Genomic DNA, 16,449 nt, shown 5'->3' on the forward strand with positions numbered 1-16,449 from the left:
AATGGCCCAAAAGCAAGTCATACTTCTCAAACTCACAATCAATACTTCAATAATAGAAACACACTATACATTTTTTTTATTTTTTATAAGATGGTATATTTCGTCGGCTACGATTGCTTTTTTTTATTCTACTAGCTTTTCCCTTAGTTTCTGACGACAGATGGGTTTTCTGCACCACAGATGGTGGACATGCCCTACAGTCAGAATATTTACGATTAGGGTTTATTGCTTTATCAATTGCAATAGTAAAGTTAAATCACAGACATTTCTTTGAAAGGCTTGATGAACAAACCAATCTAAAATATTTTCAGGGTATCCCACAGGCTGATATTCTATGTTTTTTGACAGTAGTAATTGCTACTGCCAAGTTAGGGAACTATTCCTCTATTAACCTCTATAGTGCAGCCAAAAATCACAAAGAAAAATCAGCACAAGGGACATAACTAATGGAAGGATGTGTTCCTTTGTACCAATTCCTCTTCTGTTAGTGAAAATATTTTAAAGGGTCACTAAAGGAATTTTTTTTTAATCTAAATAGCTTCCTTTACCTTACTGCAGTCCTGGTTTCATGTCCTCATTGTTCGTTTTTGCTTTCATGTTGCTGTAATTCCTCTCTGTTCTGGACACTTCCTGGTTGCCTGTTTCCTGATAACCACAGTACTGGGAGATTTCTCACGGTGGTCACTAATCAAGGAGGTGTGATTACTGTGTGTAAAACGAAACTGGATTGGTGCTGAGGAGTTTTAGACAAAGTATCACTGCTCTCTATTGGCTGACTGCCCTCTAGTGGCTCTCTGTACATCAGAGAACCAGGAAACAACAGCAAAAACGAAACTACACTGCAGGCACAATATATGATTGTTTTTTATCTATTTTTAATAATTTTTAAAAGGAATCAGTTAACTATTATGTCTATATGCCCTGTAAACAGTCATTTCAGCTAAAAAAATGTTTTCCTTTAGTGACCCTTTAAGTCATTTCTATAATACTTCTTGTTTTAAGATAATACTATATATAATTTATACTATACTTATACAGTCTCTCTTTTTTTTTTTTTTCTCGCTCAGTCAATAACTTTCTTGGTGACTTTCTCATGGAAGATGGTCCCCCATCGTCTCCGAAGAAGTTTTAGCATCATCTGCCGATATATGATTCCTCTTTATTAGTTTTTCATGATGATTCTCCTTTTTTTTTTTTTTATTTAAATATATATTGTCTATTTTTATAGAAAATTGATTGAATTTTCCAGTAGTAGGTGGATATAAGGGGAAAACAAAAGTTGGACCCAGCAACCCTCCCCTTCCCTCCCCCCTTACCCCCCCCCACCATCTCGTGACTCCACTCTACTAGTTTGTCTCAGATGCTGCTTGGGCTTTCTATATCTCCCTCAGGTTTTCCATGTATCCCCTAGTTTTTTTTAAATTAAACCAATTTACCCATTTACCCCTGTAGTCGGCATTTTCCTTGTCTATCCTGTCCTTCCACTCCTCCCTCCTATAAGTCTCATCCACTGACTCCATCCACTCCCAAACCTGTGGGCTTTCTACTTCCCTCCACTTTTTTGGTATCAGGCGTTTGGCTGCGTTGAGTAGATGGGGGGTCAGCGATCTTTTGTATTCTTTTATACTCTCTTCCCCACCATGAAACAGAACTACCCATGGGTCTTCTATTATCTCTTTCTTGGTTATTTCCTTAATCAGTGGCAGGATTTTTTCCCAACATTTTTTAATTACCGGGCAGTCCCACCATAGGTGGGCCATTGTCCCCCTTGCTGTACACCCTCTCCAACAGTCTGCTGACTGCCCTTCTCTATATTTGCTAGTTTTATCTGGGGTGGCATACCATCCTGTTAAGCATTTAAAATTCATCTCGGCAGTCCTAACATCGATTGCAGAGGAATGGATCATTTTTATTATTCTTGTTATTGAGATGTTTCCTCTGGGTGCATCCAGTTCTCTTTCCCATTTTAGGATGCACTTTGGGGTCTCTAACTCGTCCTTTTTACACAAAAACTTATAGATTTTAGAGATATTACCTTTTGAACTGTCAGTAATACAGAGCTTTTCAATCGGTGTATACTCCTGGTGCAAAATATTCATTATCTTTAAGGTCCATTAATGGGGAATACAATTTTAATTTCAATTGTTTGTGTAGTCTGTCCCATACCCGTAATGCATTAAATGTTATTTCATGTGCCGAAGTGTCTAGTGTTCTATATTGTGGTGGGTTCCAAATTATTCGTCCCAATTGTGCCCGTGCAAGTGTGCATTCAATATTGATCCATCTTTTATCTAGATTTTCTTTGGCCCACTCTATTACCCATGCAAGAACAGTTGCTTCGTAATATTTTCTGATATCTGGGACCGCCAGTCCGCCCATTTTCTTATTCTGTTTTAATACTTGAGCGGAGATCTTCTGTTTTTTGTTTTTCCAGATGTAGTTCATCAGGAGGGAGTTTAATATTTTGAAATACGTCTGTGGAAGAGCTACTGGGACCATTTGAAATTTATAGATTATTTTTGGGATTAATACCATTTTTACAACATTTATCCTGCCACACCATGAGATTGGCCGATAATAAATAGTTTTAATTTCTCGTTTAATTTCATTTAACAGAGGAATATAGTTGACTCTATACATTTTCTTTAAAGAGTTTACGAGTTTAATGCCAAGGTAATTTATTTCTTTTTTCCAGGAGAAATTGAATGTCTTTTGAAGGTATCGTTTTTCCTCCTTAGGAATATTGACATTCAGGATCTCTGTCTTGGATACCTTCATTTTAAAATTTGAGACCTCACCGTACTGTATAATATTTCTCATTAAATTCGGAAGTGTGTTTCTAGGACTACTTATGAAGAATAGAATATCATCCGCGAAGGCGGACAATTTGTGCTCTTCTTCCCTGACTTTGGGTCCCATAATCTTGGAATTATTACGTATCATTGCCAATAGGGGTTCCAGGGAGAGAACAAAAAGGAGAGGGGACAATGGGCATCCCTGCCTAGTCCCATTCCTCATCTCTAAGGGAGTAGATAGGGATCCATTGATTTTAATCCTGGCGTACGGATGATGGTAAAGCGTTTTAATCCGCTTCACCATCCTCGGACCAATACCTATTTCTTCTAGCGTTTGAATCATGAGCCCCCAGTCTACCCTGTCAAACGCTTTTTCAGCGTCGACTGACAGGAGTAGACCGGGGGATCCACTATCTTTAATTTGCTGTAAGAGGAGGAGAGCCCTGACCCCATTGTCCTTACCCTCTCTACCAGGTATAAAACCCACCTGGTCAGGGTGCACCATGGTTGTCATTAGCCCCTTCATGCGTTCGGCCAATATCTTAGCATACAACTTTGTATCTGCGTTTAGTAATGATATGGGTCGGAAGCCTGAGCAAAGTGTGTTATCTTTTCCCTCTTTTTTTATAACAGTGATTGTTGCTTCCAATGCCTCCTGGCTCATCTCATATTCTGCCCCCAACCCATTAAAATAGTGGCAGAGTCTAGGGATTAATATAGTGCCAAATTTTTGCAGGTACAGAGTCGTAAAGCCATGTGGGCCTGGACTTTTCCCCTTGGCTGACTTTTTTAGAGCATTGCTTACCTCCTCCCCAGTTATGGGCTCTTCCATTTTTGCCATTGCTTGGGCTTCTATCTTGGGTAAATTAGCTTTCTGAAGTACTGCTCTTATTTTGGCCTCTTTCTCTCCACTTCTTTTGCTGTACAGCATATAAATCTTCATAATAATTTCTAAAGACTTCAGCTATATCAATAGTTGAGTTAGCTAATTCTCCGTTCTTTTTTTGGATCTTTTCGATAAAATTTCTAGTTTTCTTTCTTTGTACCATTCTAGCTAGGTGCTTACTGGGTTTGTTTCCCCAAATGTATCTTTCTCTATCCCTTCTATTAAGTAGTCTCCTTGTTTCTTGCTCTGAAAGAGCTCTATATTTATCCCTTTTTAGGGACAATGCATGAAGAGTTTCTCTCTTTTGACCCTGAGTTTTATGATCTTGTTCTAAATTGTGGATTTCTTCTGTTAAAGATTTTAATTTCCTGGAACTTTCTTTCTTTTTCCTTGCTCCCTCAGCAATAAGGATCCCCCTTACGTATGCTTTATGAGCATCCCAAAGGGATGCCCCCGAGATCCCCTCCGTGTCGATCTCCCTGAAATAGAGCTCTAATTCTTTTTGTACTCTCCCTACCACCTTTTCATCTTCAAATAAGCTTTCATCCAGTCTCCACACCGGTGGATTTTTTTGCTGTAGTGATGTACTAATTCTTAAAGTTATAGGGGCGTGGTCTGAAATTGTCGTGATCCCAATCCCTGCATCGGTTACCCTGTCCAGTAGTCTATGATCTATGAGGATATAATCTATCCTCGAGTACGTCCCATGCACAGGGGAGTAAAAAGTGTAGTCACGCGTTTTGGGATGTAAAGTTCGCCATACGTCAATCAGTTGGTTATGTAACATTCGTTGTTTCAATTCTTTTAAGTGCTCACCATTAGTCCCCTGTGCCCGGGACGTACTATCAACTATGGGGTCCAGGCAGCAATTGAGATCCCCCATCAGTACCACATGCCCTTCCTCAAAATCTTTTAATTTCCTAAGAATTTTATTTACATATTTAACTGAGTTCACATTGGGGGCATAGACGTTCGCCAGAGTGAAATCCACTCCTCCTATTTTGACCTTCAAGAATAAAAATCTTCCTTCTGGATCAGTCCGTCTATCCCCCAGTGTAAACCGTACACTACTAGCAAATCCTATAGCAACCCCTCGTGATCTCTTTGATATTGTATCTCCATAGAACCACGTGGGAAACTTGGGGGAAAACATCCTAATGTTGGACTCTGACGTTAAGTGGGTCTCCTGTACAAAGACGACATCCACCTTATGATACTCCAGTTCCTTCAAAATTTTTTGTCTCTTAACGTGAGAGTTCAATCCTCTTACATTGTATGAGAGAAATCTAATGTCGGTCATTTAAGGGAAATATGAATGAATCTACCTAGTTCTCGTGGAGTCTCCGAGATGGTCCCCTCCCCCCTTCCCTCCCCCCCACACCTCCCGCCCTCCCCTCCCTCCCCTTGGCCCATTCTTGGCCTAGGAGCCGCTATTGGTATTCTCCTCCACTTTACCATCGGCTCCTCTCCTAGTAGTGGTGCTCAAGGGTACCCCATGGCTACCCTCCCTCCCACCCCCATCCCCTCCCCTCTCTCCCTTCCTGCTGTCCGTCTATAGACCCCTGCCCCCCTTTTTCTTTTCCCCTTCCTACTATACCAGCTTTCCTTATTCAACCCAGTCCAGCAACTCTGGAACTATTAAGTCCATTTTTTGACAGAACCCTGTCAGCTCTTCTGGATATCTCAGCCGTGCGGTTTTTCCCCCTTTTAGGCCAATGAGGCATGCAGGGAACCCCCATTGATATTTCACGTTTTGCGAACGCATTAATTCCAGTAAGGGTTTCAAGTGTCTTCTCCTTGTTAGTGTTTCTTTTGATAGATCCGCGAAAATCTGAATCTCCTCCTCTTTATATCTGATGGGAGGCTTCCCCCTCAGCCTGCCCCAAATCTCCGCTTTATCTTCATAGTTCCGAAAACGGACTATAACATCTCTCGGCCCCTTTCTGTCTGTCTGATTGGGGTTCCCTACTCGGTGTACCCGTTAAATTTTAAGAGGCTTTGCATCTGCCGGTTTGCCTAACAGGGGGTTGAATATAATATTCATAATCTTCCTCAGATCTTCTCCTTTCTCCTCAGTTAGCGCACGGATTCTTAGGTTCTGTCGCCTGTTGCGATTCTCCTGGTCTTCCAGCCGGTACGCTAGCGTTTTTTGGTTATCTGTCAGAACTTGGACTTGTATTTTTAATTTATCGAGTTCGCAGTCATGTTCTTCAATTCTTTTTTCCGTTTCCTCCACTCTTTCTACTAGGCCACCCAAGTCTATTCTTATCCTATCACTTTCTGTTTTGATGAGATTTTCCATCCTAAGCAACATCACATTCATCTCAGCTTTTGATGGCGGCTTTGTCTCCTGGCCTATCTCCTCCAGCCTACTTTGCTCATGTTCACTTTCTGAGGTTGTCTCCCCTTTAGAGCGGTCCACACTGTCTTCCCCTGTTGTAGTCGCGGTTTTCTTTTTTTCGGTTTTCTTTGCCGCCACAGGACTTTTGGTGTTGCCCTCTTGGGTCATATAGTGCTGAATTGAGCTAGTCCCGGCTTTACTTTTGGGCCCCTTTGGGGCTGCGCCTCTCATGGACCTATTCATCTTAGTAGTAGGTCTGATTCTTTTCCCCAGTTTGAGGTTGTTCTGGTATCTTATTTCCTAGGTACTTTTAAGTCCACCCCGTGTGTTGTAGGCACAGGATCCAGCCCCCCCGTCTAGGGTTCCGCCCAGCACGGGGTTGTGCACAAGGTGCCGAAAAGTATGGATGAAAATATATATGGAAATATATATTAAACAAAGCCAGAGATTATGCAACGTACCAGAGTTTTTAGGTGAAGATACTTGAAGTCGGGGCTGTTCCCTAGCACCTTCGTATCAAGAATAAATGCATACACTCCTAGTACGGCGATCCAGGGCCTTGCCAATAATCACAAAAAGATAGGGGAGAAAAAACAAAAACAAAAAAAAAAGAAGAAAGGGGGGCGGACTGTCCAGCTCCTGCTATGTAGGTGTTGGTTAGCCTATAGGTGGAGTGAATCGGTCTCCTCTTTACTATTTAGTGGCCGCAGCCTCTTTACACTCACTTTACTATATGTTTGGAGGTTTATGATGTTATAGTGTATTTGTCAAATTGCTTTGTTGTGTTTTGGTGGGAGTCTGATCCAGCTTGTGTTTAATCAGCATTAATTCAGGATCCACCACGTGGCTACTACACAGCCTACACCATATACCTTCTGTGCGGCCTACTCCGTTCAAGCAATACGACCCCTTTTAAGTAAGCAGAGAGAAAATATTGACTATTCACCCATATAATAGACCTTAATGGAATTACGGACTGTTTACCTAGCCTTGCTATCTTCGAAAGCCCAAGTTCTCAGTGTACTCATTCACTGTAGTAGGATGATAGAGAGGGGGGGGGGGGGGGCCAGGGGGTTCAGGACCCACCCTGATCAGCTCCTCTTGGGTGCCTCACCAATCCTCACTAAGGGCGGAAAGCCAGGCTCTTTAGAGTGTCATAGGCAGTAGGTAGCGTAGAGGTTACAGACCCGGTATAATACTTAGTTGGTCCAAGCATTACATCCCTCATGTAATTCAACAGTTATTTCCATTTATACCAGTCTGAATTGCATGTTCAGTTACAGTTCTAACATAGACCGTGCCTCAGAGGAGGCTAGCATATAGATTTGTCAGTTTTTGCATTGAAATACACCTTTTGGGCTATAGATAATCATACTCCTGAAGGGGAGAATGAAAACAGGGGGGCATCAGAGACGGGGGGGGGGGACCCGCTCATACTCGGCTCTGCTGAGCGCCTCACCAGACCCTTCGTTTTCGTCCTATACCGCTGCATAGACGCGTGTCTCCAGTAATCTTCCGGGGACCCGTCGGCTCCCGCACGGCGTGCCTCTGCTCAGAGTTGCTGACAGGCTCGCTTCCGATCTGTGCTGGGAGCGTGGCGGCTGATGTGATCCAGCACAGCGTGTCTCGTGGGGGCTCGGTTCCTGGCTTTTTGCAGGCGGGATCTCCTTGGTATGTCAGGTAGTCCTGGGTGGGGGTGAAGCTCCCGCTCGGTCCTTGCAGTCCACAGCCTCTCACGCTGTAGTCTGCAGGTCCAAGCGTGATGGCATCGGAGCCTCTTCACGGCGGATGTCTCCTACCGCCATGGAGCCATGGAGCAATCCGGCACCTCCTACCTCAACCACGTCACGTCCTCATGACGCCTCGACCTTCCCGTTATACAGTCTCTCTTTTACACATAAACATTTAATACATGACAAAGGGTTCTCTGAGAACTTTGGACTATCTAAAAAGACAGCACAACAGTAGTAACCTCCTTGCAGGCTGACTCTGTCTCACTGAAACCTGTGACCAAACTATAACATAAGAGATCAGTCATTCCTCTGCCTTTTTCAATAGTATGAATACATTTCAGCTTAAGCTCTGTATACAACAGGAAGCAAGCACACGAGAGGGCATGCAGGGATGCTTTCCCAGAACTAGAGAACAGCCATAAGGTCGTATAAAGAATATAGTGTGGGCAGGAAGTGGTTAAAAATCTATGCAATCTGTTATACTGGGCCACAGAGATTCCTATGTGTTTGTTTTGAGTTATACCAGCATGGCGATTTTGTTGATGGTCAAATGGAGTTTTTATGAAGTTGCTGGAGCTAATATATCAGACCAGCTAGTGGCTACTAAAGGTGGATCCTTGCCTCCAGAAAGTTGCTGTTTGCCTTTGGATCATGTTAGAGCGACCGATTATAATTTAGAGGTCTGATCAATTAGCTAAAGAGGGCCTCTGTACAGTGGGTATAGAAAATAATCACCCCTCCTTTAAAATAATCACATTTTGTTGTTTTGGACCTGAAATTAAGACACAGTTTTTGTTTTATCCAGCTGTATTTACTAGTGCCATGTAAAACCTTCAAGTGAAAGATATAACACCAACATGTCAGAAAAAAAATATTCAAAAACAGAATCACTGAATTGGAAAAAGGATCACCCCTTTATATCAGTATATTGTTGATCCACCTTTTGCTTTAATTACAGCCTTTAGTCTATTGGGACATGTCTCTACTAACTTTGCACAGCTAGACTTTGCAATATTTGCCCACTTTTCAAACAATACGTCTGGTGGGCAGTTTTTACCTGCAGTGTTTTTTCTTTGACGTCATACTTTATTAACACGATCACTTTAATAAATAAAAACTTCGCATATGGCCTCCATGGATCCAGTAGTGTTCCAGAAATGTATTTAATCTGGCAAATAGGGTATGGTCTAGGTCAGGGGTCTCCAAACTGTGGCCCGAGGGCCAGATGTGGCGCTTTCCTAGCCTTTATCCGGACGATGGGGCACTATTTCTTCCACTGATACCAATGCTGGGATACTATTCCTCCTACTAAACGGGGCACTACTCCTATTGACCAACCAACCCTGAGGCCATATTTATTCTTACTGATGCCGGGCCCCATACATTTATACCCCCCGCTAGCAACAATCCGGCCCTCCTAAAGTCTGAAGGACAATAAACTGGCCCTTTGTTTGAATACTTTGGAGACCCCTGGTCTAGGTGGAGGATAACATTTTCCCGTACTGATACCCTCCTTCCTGTTTTTTCTTCTTTACTTTTTCTAGATAGGCTCTCCACACTTGCTTCTCTCCAGGAAGCAGCTCTGCAGTCTAATAAGATGCTCCTAAAATAAAATACCTTCTAATTTCAATATTAAAAGTATTATTTGCAATATGTTTGCAGAGTACTCTTTATTCTATTTGCTGTATAAAGAAACACCAGACAGCAACACTGTTATCTTTGAATACCTATAAAATAATACCAAACAAAATAGATCATTCTATAACAGAAACAGTTCTTTAAATAAATAAAAAAAGAGGGGCCAAACTGCCTACAGTATATTTTAGTATAAGACATGCAAACTGCAAGTTTCTCTTAAACTGAACTACTAATATATTACAAAACATGAGCAATTGTAAAAACAAGGTGCAAAAAGCTTACCTGGGGACAGCAAGAAAATGGAAAGTAGCACAAGGGACATAACTACTGCAATCACCAACATTGCCAGACCAATTCCACGCCAGTTACGTGGTGGAGCCCCCGAGCGACTCATGTCCTAAAAAATATAACACACAATACCATAATAACACTGGGGGATATATAGAATGCATATAGTGATGAGTGTGTGCAAATATTAGACTCAAAAACCTTTTAATGTCATTTTAGAGTAAGGAATGATTAGAATCCATATCAATTTTGTTTTTATGTTGTCTGTATCCTATTGGGAGATGTTGTCTCACTTTCTCTTCCAGAGGCACAACTGGAAGACAGAGTGAGTCTCCAAAGTGTGGGGAAATTCCCTGTTAAAACGTATTGTCAGGATTAGAGGGAAAAACAGGTGTTTCATATTTCTGATATCTGTCTGTTGTGCCATGTATTTGTGTTAAAAAAAGTATCCTGTGCTCTTTGTATTTCTTCCTTAGTGTGAAACCCCTGATGATCCTGCCAGCCAGCCCTTCTGCTCCCCCTTAATTTCCGCTTCACTGGGAAGATCACTGCTGACACCCCCTGCCATCTCAACCCTACCTCTTATGCAGCTGAGATCAGAGGTTATGTGATCACTTATAAAAATAAAAAAAAAGTGTATATATATATATATATATATATATATATATATATATATATATATATATATATATATATATATTGTATATATATTGTATATATACACACACACACACAGTATCTCACAAAAGTGAGTAAACCCCTCACATTTTGTAAATATTTTATTATGGGTCTGTCCTCAATCACTCTCAGGGAATCATGATATGCTCATGGCCTTATAAAAAGGAAAGCCAACATAGTGTAACCCAGCTTAAAACTTTTATTAAAACAATAGAAAAATGCACTTACAATAAAAGAAGATAAATTTGCATGTGAATGTTGTGTACCCGGCCGGCTCTCACAGCCCATTCCTTCCGGGACCTTGCGTTAACGTTGTGGTGATGTCAGCACGCCGCTCCTCCCTACGCCGTTTCGTCAAACCTGACGTTGTCCAAGGGCATGCTTGACGTAAGTGCATTTTTCTATTGTTTTAATAAAACTTTTAAGCTGGGTTATGCTATGTTGGCTTTCCTTTTTATCGGGACATGAACATATCATGATTCCATGAGAGTGATTGAGGACAGACCCACTGAATGAGCGGAGACATCTGACAGAGTCACATAGAGACCCTGGCTGGGGTATAGGTCATCCGTGAATACTGATCTCTTGTTGGTATCTAATTTTCTGTTAAGCGGCAGCTTTTTTGGAGGTGGAGGATCCCTTTTCTATCCTACATACAGCACTATTCTTGGGTGTCTCGTGGTTTGATGTCCCCAAATTGTTTATAGAGGACTTGAGAACACCAACACATTGGTCAGCATTGGAAGAAACATAGGGTTTCAAGCACCCAACATATTGATATTTGATTGGGATTTTTATCCCATTGGACTATTCATTTGCATTAGTGCAGTGATTGGTGCATTAGTATTGATACGGGGTGCATTTCGATTTCTATTCATTTGATTGTGACTTCATTTTAATTTTGGGATATTTGTATGCCATTGATTGATTTCAATAGCTCTGAGCTTATTGGGATCAATTTATTGCGCAGCTTATTTTTACAGGTGAATGGGGAGCAGGTGTGTTAAATTTGGTGTTATCGCTCTCATTCTCTCAAACTGGTCACTGCAAGTTCAACATGACACCTTGTGGCAAATAACTCTCTGAGGATCTGAAAAAAAGAATTGTTGCTCTTCATAAAGATGGCCTAGGCTATAAAAATATTGCCAAGACCCTGAAACTGAGCTGCAGCACGGTGGCCAAGACCTTACAGCGGTTTAACAGGACAGGTTCCACTCATAACAGGCCTCCCATGGTTGAACATAGAAGTTGAGTACACATGCTCAGCGTCATATCCAGAGTCTTTGGGAAATAGATGTATGAGTGCCGCCAGCATTGCTGCAGAGGTTGAAGGAGTGGGGGGTCAGCCTGTCAGTGCTCGACCATATGCCGCACACTGCATCAAATTGGTCTGCATGGCTGTCGTCCCAGAAGGAAGCCTCTTCTAAAGATGATGCACCACAGATGAACCATGTCCTGTGGTCTGATGAGACCAAGATAAACGTATTAGGATTAGATGGTGTCAAGCATGTGTGGCGGCAACCAGGTGAGGAGTACAAAGACAAGTGTGTTCTGCCTACAGTCAAGCATGGCGGTGGGAGTGTCATGGTCTGGGGCTGCATGAGTGCTGCCGGCACTGGGAGCTACAGTTCAATGAGGGAACCACGAATGCCAACATGTACTATCATGTGACATACTGAAGCAGAGCATGATCCCCTCCCTTTGGAGACTGGGCCACAGGGCAGTTATCCAACATGATAACAACCCAAATCATACCTCCAAGACGACCACTGCTTTGCTAAAGAAGCTGAGAAGGTGATGAACTGGCCAAACATGTCTCCAGACCTAAAACCTATTAGACACCTGTGGGGCATCCTCAAACGGAAAGTGGAGGAGCTTAAGGTCTCTAACATCCACTGGCTCTGTGATGTCATTATGGAGAAGTGGAAGAGGACTCCAGTGGCAACCTGTGAAGCTCTGGTGAAATTCATGCCTGTGATGGATCTAAATAAAATGTCTATGTTATCTTTCTCTTTTAACCACTAAAATATTGCTTTCCTTTTTTTTATTATTTTATTTATTTTCTTTCTTGTTGCGATATGTATGTGTATGTATATATATATATATATATATATATATATATATATATATATATATATATATATATATATATATATATATGTGTATTTAAGTATTCATGTGACAAGACAGTGCTATTTTTCTTGACTGAGATATATATAGATGAAAAACAGATGTCTGTTAACTACTACTCCTAACCAACTTCTACCCCTCCCATCGAGCAAAGGGAAGATGAAGCTGAGCTGTGGAATGCGGCCAAGAATAGACGTCACAAAAGAACACCATGGGCCAGATTCACGATGGACTTACGATGGCGTATCTCCATGTACGCCGTCGTAAGTCCTAATCCGAGCCATCGTATCTATGCGCCTGATTCTTAGAATCAGTTACGCATAGATATGGCCAAGATACGAGCGGCGTATGTCTCCTACGCCGTCGTATCTTGGGTGCAATATTTACGCTGGCCGCAAGGGGCGCTTTCGTAGATTTACGCGTCGCATATGTAAATTAGGTAGATACGCCGATTCACGAACGTACTTGCGGCCGCTACGCCGTTTACGTAAGGCTTACGTCCGGCGTAAAGTTACCCCTGCTATATGAGGCGTAGGTAATGCAAAGTATGGACGTCGGCAAGCGTATCTTTTTACGTTGTTTACGTAAGTGGTACGTGAATGGGGCTGTGCGTAGGTTACGTTCACGTCACAGGCATTGAGCCGGCGTAACTTAGGGAAAAAATTTGACGTGATACTGTGCATGCGAGCGCATGCGCCGTTCTTTAAGCGCGTCATTTACGTGGGGTCACGATTGATTTAAATACAACACGCCCACCTCTTCCACATTTGAATTAGGCGGGCTTACGCTGGCCAATTTACGCTACGCCGCCGCAACTTACGGAGCAAGTGCTTTGTGAATACTGCACTTGCCCGTCTAATTTGCGGAGGCGTAGCGTAAATAGGATACGCTACGCCGGAACAAAGATACGCGCTCCTACGTGAATCTGGCCCCATATGTGGATGAACCAATCAGATGCACCCATATGTGATGATGTTTGTTTATGTCACTTTGGCTATAAAAGCTGTAACCTTAATAAAGGGTTTCCTGTTGAAGTTGATGATGGAGACTGAAGCAGTTTGATTTCTTATACATGCATGTATGCTCACATGATCATGAATTTGGCTCAGCGGCAGAATAGAACATGTATCCTGGAATTGGACCAGGGAAAAATCTATTACATGCCCAAGAGGGTTAAGGCAGTACTGGAAAATAATGGTGATCACACAAAATATTTACACTTTGGGCCCAATTTGGACATTTTCATTTAAGGGTGTGCTCACTTTTGTTGCCAGCAGTTTAGACATTAATGGCTGTGTGTTAAGTTATTTTGAAGGGACAGCAAATTTACACTGTTATACAAGCTGTACACCCACTACTTAAAGGGGTTTTCCACCTTTTTTTTAAGTTTATTAAAAGTCAGCAGCTACAAAAAGTGTAGCTGCTGGCTTTTAATAAACTGACACTTACCTGCTCCAGCGATGCGCCGGCCGGGGCTCCGCTCCTCGCCCCCCCTCATTCTTAGTGTGGGCACCCGGCAGTGACAGCTTTCGGCTTCACGGCCGGGCACCCACTGCGCATGCGCGAGCGGCAGTGCGCATGCGCGAGCGGCACGGCATCGTCCGATTGGACAGGGGCTCGCCTACAGGGAGGGGCTGTGAAAAGGCGATTAAGCTAATCGCCTTTCCAGCCCCTCGGCGGGAAAGGAGGAAGTGGGACAGGAAGTCCCCTTCTCCTGAAGCCCCCACTCCCCCCCCAAAAAAATTACATGCCAAATGTGGCATGTAAGGGGGCGAGGAGTGGGTTAAGCGGAGGTCCATTTTTAGGTGGAACTCCTCTTTAACATTGTAGCAAAGTGTAATTTCCTCAGTGTTGTCACATAAAAAGGTACAATAAAATATTTACAAAAATGTGAGGGGTGTACTCACTTTTGTGAGATACTGTGTGTGTGTGTATATATATATATATATATATATATATATATATACACATACACACATACTTACGTGTGTGTATACATATATTTAAAACATTTTTTTTCCGTATAAGAGTTTACATATAAGTTAAAATCCACTTTGTCAGCAAACAAAAATAATTGGCTTTGCCTTCAGTTTCAGTCCAAACAACACAGGTGCAGCCTATTATCGGTACACAGTCTTAAAGCAGTAGTACAGTTTTCTTTGTGATTTTTACCTACAGGTAAGTCTATATTAAGGCTTACCTGTAGGTAAAATGAATATCTCCTAAACCTGCATGGCTAATACCACCTGGCTTAACAAACAAAAAAGTTGGCCAAATAGTGACTGCAGCCAATCAGTTACTTAGATAACCTGCAGATTTATCCATCTGTACTATATAGCTTGGATGGCCAGCTTTAGACAGAAGAAGACTTTTAAGGATTTCCCTTCACTTACTTATTTTTTCATTAATAATTGTACAATGTTGGATTTTCCATCCCTTTCTGTCCTTATCAGTGGTCACCAGGACTAATAGATCTTTTCAGCAAAGACAAAGAGAACAGTAAATACCTGACAGATTTTAACCATTCCTTACTCCCAATGGTACTGTCCTAGCACAGGACTTTATATAACTTCCTCCCTGAACTGAAATGAATCTCATAGATATACCACTGTAAAAAAACAACAAAACAAAATAACGCACATAAAAATTACACATATTAAACAAAGAGAAAAAACTAACTGGATCATTGATAAAAGGCAGAAAATTCCAATTGTCTTTGTACACTACAAATACTTGTGTATCTGTAAATCATTTAAATTAATTCTTTGATGTATGCCAGTATAGCTCCATTCAACTTTAAGTTCTTAAATCTAAACCAGATAGACGTTTTTATAATACGGTGTATATCACTTTGTCCATGTGTACATATACACATAACTTTCTCTGACAGCTCTTGATGAAGATAAGCAAGTGACTTATTGCAATCCAGGCTGTGGCACGACATCCCGTCTGGTCAATGCACCTATTCCATTCTGTTTTGTAAAGGGGTTGTCAAATGTTTTTTTGATGTCTGCCTTTTTTTTATTAATTGTATTATTCTTTATATACAAGTATGTTTATTTGTTATAAAACAAAATGGGCTTAACATTATTATGTTTGTAGCTATTATATAAACCTAAGGCCATATCTTCAGTTGTAAGAACTGAACAAACAAAAACATGCAGTTGAGTTAACGTTGACGAATTGTGACTTTGAGAAGTGGTCTTATTGGCATGATATAGATATAAATGAAGACTGCAAGCTATTTTACATTTAGGAAATTCAACCAAGAACAATTTAGAGGCCAGTTCCTGCCAGCAGAAAACCAAAACACCTGCAGAAAATCTGCCCAAAGACAGGGAGAGCATACAATCTCAATATGAAAGTCTACAATGAATGAATATACAGTTATACGGCCAGATTCACAAAGGACTTTCAACGGCGTATCTCCACGTACGCCGTCGTAAGTCCGAATGTGCGCCGTTGTATCTTTGCGACTGATTCATAGAATCAGATACGCCTCACTGTTGCCAAGATACGAGCGGCGTAAGTCTCCTACGCCGTCGTATCTTGGGGTGCATATTTACGCTGGCCGCTAGGGGCGCTTCCGTATATTTCCACGTCGAATATGCAAATGAGGTAGATACGCCAATTCAGAAACGTACTTGCGCCCGTCGGATTTAGCTACGCCGTTTACGTAAGGCGTCGGTCCAGTGTAACTTTACCCCTCATAAAGCAGGGGTAAGTCATGTTAGGTATGGACGTCAGAAACGTCGTTAACAGCGTCGTATTTTACGTTGTTTGTGTAAGTCGTGCGTGAATGGGGATGGGCGTAGGTTACGTTCACGTCGACTAAGCATTGAGCCGGCGTAACTTAGGTAAAAAATTTGACGTGATACTGAGCATGCGCGCGCATGCGCCATTCGTTAGGTGCGTCATTTACGTGGGGTCACGATTCATTTCCATACAACACACCCCCTA

The 16,449-nt window shown here is 41.9% G+C and overlaps 1 protein-coding gene across 2 annotated transcripts in view; it reads right to left on the reverse strand.

Moving 5' to 3' along the window:
• LOC120929554 (inactive dipeptidyl peptidase 10-like) overlaps positions 1-16,449 on the reverse strand; it is a 218,487-nt gene that overhangs the window by 159,480 nt on the left and 42,558 nt on the right. For both annotated transcript variants that reach the window (XM_040341134.1, XM_040341135.1), the window contains exon 2: positions 9,676-9,790. In XM_040341134.1, coding sequence (XP_040197068.1) covers positions 9,676-9,790 — 115 coding nt within the window. The remainder of the gene's footprint in view (positions 1-9,675; positions 9,791-16,449) is intronic.

The sequence above is a fragment of the Rana temporaria genome, chromosome 2 (assembly GCF_905171775.1).
Source record: "Rana temporaria chromosome 2, aRanTem1.1, whole genome shotgun sequence".
Lineage (NCBI taxonomy): Eukaryota > Metazoa > Chordata > Amphibia > Anura > Ranidae > Rana > Rana temporaria.